General features: G+C 40.1%; 1 protein-coding gene across 1 annotated transcript; it reads right to left on the minus strand.

Moving 5' to 3' along the window:
• Window positions 1–450: 450 nt before the first annotated feature.
• Window positions 451–4,891, minus strand: LOC143604722 (receptor-like serine/threonine-protein kinase ALE2). The gene is made up of 8 exons (XM_077081117.1): window positions 4,654–4,891; window positions 4,303–4,383; window positions 4,137–4,229; window positions 3,330–3,707; window positions 2,204–2,491; window positions 1,737–2,123; window positions 1,404–1,647; window positions 451–1,312 (listed from the first exon to the last, which is right to left on the minus strand). Coding segments are annotated over exons 2-8 (2,055 nt in total). The 5' UTR covers window positions 4,304–4,383; window positions 4,654–4,891; the 3' UTR covers window positions 451–648.
• Window positions 4,892–6,000: the final 1,109 nt, after the last annotated feature.

Here is a 6,000-nt window from a genome sequence, read left to right on the forward strand (position 1 = left end):
GTTAGTTCGACTATGTGGATACTTGTAATCTTCCATGACGTTACACACTCATCTTTAGGGCTATCACGGGCTCTTAGTGAGGCTTTAGCAAACCACATTTTCACTTTACATGACCACCTTCAAATAGTTACTGAAATGGTTTCTTCAGTTATACATAGTGAATCGGTTCGGTATTCTTTCTTCATTTATAAAAAGATAATAAAAAATAGAATAATAAAAGCGTAAAACTATACTACGATTTGTTTACTTAAATAAGTAATCATAGAACTCTAGTTCTTTGAAAGATATTTAAGGGCATGTGACCAATTTAAGTGGAAAACTGCGAGAACCATATAAACGGTTCTACAAAATGCATGAAATAATCATCTCATGCATCACACTTAAAAGCACTATATACAAGTAATTATGCGATTCTCATTGTTGTCAACTGTTAACTGCTCACAATTTTTTTACTGTAGTTGCCTCAAAAGTCTCGAAACATGACACCTCTTGTTTGCTGCTTGTAGTGTGTATTAACAACTATACCAACTACCAAGAAAATACATTTCAACACTTTTTATCTGTACATTTTACGCAGCAAATTTTCCCACCGACGGTTAGCGGGTCAGGTCAACCATGGTTAAAGTAAAGAAACCTAACTCAAAAAAGTCAACGTGATCGTGACAAGAACCTCATAAGCTCTCCATAATCATTCATACTACCACTTGAAAATCTCTTAACCCTCTCCCATATCTGCAGCCGCCTCCTCGGCCTTAACGGGCCAGAACTTGAGCCCATCCAATAAGACTCTACATTTTGCCCAAGACCCGAAAACCCGCTCTCCACATCGATCGGAGACTCGTAGCTTTGATAGGTGGACCGGGATGGGCCTGGGCCCAAGCCCGGTCCTGAGTACGTACTGGCCCGTGGATCAAAGTCCATGGAGGTCAGATCCTCTTGGCTACAACTCCTCGAGCCCAGATCCCGTGTTTCTTCACACTCGTTACAAACCAACTTTAATGCCTGAACCACCTCACCCATGAAGGGTCGGTGCGACACTTCGGGCTGCACACACATCGATGCCATTGCTGCTACTTTAGCTATACCATCGAATGGAACTTCAGGGCTTAGTGATGGGTCAATAAGCAAGTTTAGACCTTCGGGTGTCGGGAGTAAGGGCCGGGCCCATGCCACTAGGTTTTCTTGGCCCGATGGCATTGACATGTCAACGGGTTTTCTTCCTGTAAGGAGTTCAAGGAGAACCACTCCATAGCTATACACGTCACTCTTTACAAGAAGATGACCCGTCATCGCATACTCAGGCGCCACGTATCTAACATAGTTATAAAATATCATTTTCAGTAATAATATTATTATCAACCATAATACATAAAGCTCTCATTTTAAAGGAAAAGAATGTGTACCCGAAGGTGCCCATGACACGTGTCGAGATATGTTGGTTTTCTTCATCTAAAGCGGATCGGGCCAACCCGAAATCAGAAACTTTAGGAGTAAAGTCATGTTCCAACAAAATGTTGCTTGACTTGAAGTCTCTATGTATGACTCTTGGGCTTGAATCTTCATGCAAATAGGCGAGCCCACGGGCCGCACCCAATGCTATCTTCAACCGAGCCCCCCAATCCAATGGTGCGGTTTCCTTATCGATCCCTAAATAAACCATATTTTCATTATAAAATGTTTGGTAAAATAATCCACATTCCCAAACAATCCCTTAACCCGAATTTGGATAACATTACCATGAAGATGAGATTCAACACTCCCATTTGGAATAAGCTCATAGACCAAACACCGGTTTTTTTCCTCGGTGCATATTCCAATCAACCGAACCAAGCTTCGATGGTGCAATCGGCTGAGCATCTCAACTTCAGCCAAGAATTCCCGACCACCTTGTTGGTCGTCACGTTTAAGCACTTTGACCGCCACTTTTGTCCCGTCTTCAAGAACACCACTGTAAACACGGCCGAACCCACCTTCACCGAGAACTCCCGATTCGTTAAAATTGTTGGTAGCTTTCTCGATTTCACTCGAACTAAATGTCTTTGCGGTCCCATTATAAGCTATTGTAGACCGGAATGACAGTGAAGCTGAATCAGGCCCACTTGCTGTCATTGATCCACCAACACCTGAAAGTTTGGACTTTTATGGTCAAACCACTCAAAATCGAAATGTGACCCACATTGTTACATCAATGTTTTGAGATTACCTGATGATTTTGTGACGGAAGGTAAAGTAGCTGATGTGGGTCCGGACCGAGCCGCATGATCCCTACGTTTAACCACCAGAACCCAAGCCGCAACACCGACTAGAACCACGGCTACGGCTGCTGATAAAGCTATTATTGAAATAACACCACCACTTAGCCTATTTCTATGCCTTAGCTTACTCAAATCAGCACTATATGGCTTCAAGTCTCTTCCATTGTTGCCATGACTGTAGGGCCCACCCTTGCCGTCATTACCAGAAGATGGCATAGGTGGTGAAGGAGGAAGACCTGCCAAAAACCAAATAAAATAATAAATGTAGAATACAAGCAAGGTTTGACTCTTTGAGGTCAAAGAAGCCAATTCTTGAAAGTTATTAGTAGAGATGACAGTTTTGACCAATTTACTTACAAATGTGTAGACTTGGGGTTGGGTTTTATCTAACGGGCCAAAAAAATAGCAAAAACGGGCCCAGGGTCTTATTTTAATGCAGACACCTCTTGAATCATTTAATAAAAAGGAATTAACTTTTGTTCATAATTTTTGAAGAAAATGAATAATACCATGCTTCGGGTTAACCAGCCCAACCCATTTTGATCAATCTTAGTTTTTTTATTTTAAGCAAGTGTATTTTCAGTTTTCTTTTGAGGTGACATATTCAGACCCATTTACTTAAAAATTGGTAGATTCGGGTCGGAGTTTATCTCAAACGGGTAGAATAAAACATGTAACTAAAAGAAAGACGGGCCAAAGGGGTTGAAAACTACCTGTAGAGTATATTTTTAATGCATACAATCTCCTAAGTGGTTTACTCGTATATAAAGAATATTATTGTAATAAAATTGATGTCTTATATATTTGTCAAAAAAAAAAATATTATTAAAATAGACAAAGGTTGATGGGTCAACCTGGTCCGTCCCGTTTCGATCCTTACTAAAATTGGCTCATTTCAACCCAACCCCATCTGGCCTGTCTATCTTACCATATCTAAACTATAAGTACCTGGATACTTCACGGCCAAAGCTTTATAATCGACAAAAATGGTGGAATTGATAGGCACTTGTTTCAAATATAACTTTTGAGCAATTATATTTGCTGTATATCTTACCATATCTAAACTATAAGTACCTGGATACTTCACGGCCAAAGCTTTATAATCGACAAAAATGGTGGAATTGATAGGCACTTGTTTCAAATATAACTTTTGAGCAATTATATTTGCTGTATAATGATCAAACTTTTCAGCAAGGGGTACCAAATTAATCATAGCAATCGTCTTTTCTGGATCGGTTTCGAGATCGTCTTCATTTGCTCCCATGATCCTAACTTGACTTGGTTTCATGAAAAGCCCGGAAGCCATTTCAAATGCCAGCTCAGATACCAAAGGAAAAAAGATGAACAGTGAAACATTTAGCCTAAGTTCAACTTGCATGGGCAAAACACACTTGCATGGTGTTCCGGGAGGTGTGTTGGTCAACGGTTCTATGCATGTTATTGATGAACAATCTGCAAAATGATAAAAGTCAACTGTATGGATCGCTGAAAGTCAATGGTTCATTATAAGCACGTGATTAAGGTAAAATAGCGATAAATTCATTTTGGCAACTTCATGTCACAAAAATTACTTTTGAAGTTTTTGCAAGATCAAGGCGCTTTTTGAAACTTAACAAAGAAGTCCTTTCGCTAAAGCTTAGGGAATTACCATTCGAAAAGGAAAGACCTGTTTGTTAGATTTTGAAAAGTCCAGGGATATAATTAATATTAGTAACAAAGTGAAGGGGCTTTATCGTTAATTTTTTAAAAGTCCAAAGATTTAATTATGCAAAAATACCAAACATATGCAAAAAATCAAGAAATCTTGAATATTTTCTTGATGGGACAACTACATCAAAATTTCAATACATTTTTGGTAAAATGCATGTGAGTTTTACATACCTTCATTAGGAGGTGGAGGTGGTAATGCTTGAAGCGGCTTCGGAATCCTTGGTGGATAACGAGGAGGAGAAACTTTAGGCGAAAGAACTGGCACTATTAAGTAAAAAGTTTAAAAATTAGAAACTAACAAAAAAAAAAAGATTCATCCCAAATTTGAAATTTTTACTTGTAGTTGGTACAGATGGAGAACTTGTAGGCGGAGAAATGGAAGGTGAAATAGAGTTTTCAACCGGAGGCACCGTTGAACCTGAAAATCAATCGATATGCATAAGAGATGAAAATAAAAAAAAACTTTCTGACTAAATTACACATTTTGTGCTTTAGGTATATACCAACTAAGCTGGTTACAAAACACGTCCTTTATTTGAAAAGCTGTAACACATTACATCTGTTTGACTAACTGGCCTAAACTTTTTTTGTTAGTTTTTTACTTTTTTACAAAATGACTGATTCGTCCATACACCTACAGGCAAATGTGTAATTTTTACAATTATTTAGCACATGGGCATGCACATACCTAAACTTGGTGGTGTAGGAGCATCAGCATGATGCCTTGGATGGTTACTCTCTGGGCCCGCTGGCGGTGGAGGGTTGTGGTGGGTTGGATTAACCCTCGGGCCTGGTGGTGGTGGTGGATACACTGGCGGTAAAGATGGTGGCGGATGAGATTTTATAGGCGGAGATTGAAAACTTGAATGTGGTGGTGGAGCTTTATGCACAATTGGAGCTACATGAAAGAAAAAGCAGATTATAAATTATTATCATATTATAATCAATAAAAATAAAGGGTGTTTTAGGAAACCTTTAAGAGGAGGCGGCTGACTTGGAGCAATATCATTTGTTGGTTGATTTGGAGGTGAAGGAAGAACAGGAGATGATACAGGAGAGGCATGAGGGTCTGCAAAAGTTTGAGTTTAGTCGAAGGTTGACTTTTTAGTCAAATATCTAAAATACACCTAATCAAATAAACCAACCTGGTAAGCTTGGAGGCGGCATGGATGAGTTATGGTGTGTTGGCTGTAAATTTGGTGGTGAATTGCTTGGAGGTAATGCAACAGGCACTGGATTAATAAATTAGAAAAATAAAAACCCGAGAGATTAAAATTTTTAAAAGTTGATATAAAGACAAATCTTTAATCCACCTGATAAGTTAGATGGAGGTGGTGCAAATATAGGGTGTGGCGGAGGTACGTTTACTTGGGATGCTTGTGGTGGCAATGCAGCAGGCACTGTGATAATAATCTTTATTAAAAATATTAACTATACAATCATAGCAAGTTTATATATTAATAATAAAAGTAGTCATGAAATAAATGAAAAACAAAAATCTAGTTCACTTGGTAAATTTGGTGGAGGCATGGTTAACGCAGGGGGGCTTGGAGGTGAAGCTTTTGGTAATTTGGTTAGCGGCATAGGCGGTGAACTTGGTAATGTAGTTGGCGGCACAGGCGGTGGACTTGGTAATGTGGTTGGCGGCACAGGCGGTGGACTTGGTAATGTGGTTGGTGGCACAGGCGGTGGACTTCGTAATGTGGTTGGTAGCATAGGCGGTGGACTTGGTAATGTGATTGGTGGCGTAGGCGGTGAACTTGGTAATGAGGTTGGCAGCGTAGGTGGTGGACTTGGTAATGTGGTTGGTGGCATAGGGGGTGGAGTTTGTAATGTGGTTGGCGGCATAGGCGGTGGACTTGGTAATGTGGTTGGTGGCAGAGGCGGTGAGCTTGGTAATGTGGTTGGCGGCATAGGCGGTGGACCTCGTAACGTGGTTGGCGGCACAAGTGGTGGACTTGGTAATGCGCTTGGCGGCGAACTTGGTAACGTGCTTGGCGGTAATTCAACAGGAACTGCATAAGGAAATAACATG

This window comes from Bidens hawaiensis, unplaced genomic scaffold (assembly GCF_021521415.1).
Source record: "Bidens hawaiensis isolate Kalapana, Puna unplaced genomic scaffold, B.hawaiensis_p1.1 tig00066298_1, whole genome shotgun sequence".
Lineage (NCBI taxonomy): Eukaryota > Viridiplantae > Streptophyta > Magnoliopsida > Asterales > Asteraceae > Bidens > Bidens hawaiensis.

Excerpts from the sequence above, each read along its gene's own strand:
- LOC143604722 (XM_077081117.1), bottom strand. Across the intron at positions 3,708-4,136 it reads ACCTCCACCTCCTAATGAAG|ATTGTTCATCAATAACATGC; the intron begins GTATGTAAAACT and ends ATCATTTTGCAG. Across the intron at positions 1,313-1,403 it reads CGTGTCATGGGCACCTTCGG|ATACGTGGCGCCTGAGTATG; the intron begins GTACACATTCTT and ends TAACTATGTTAG.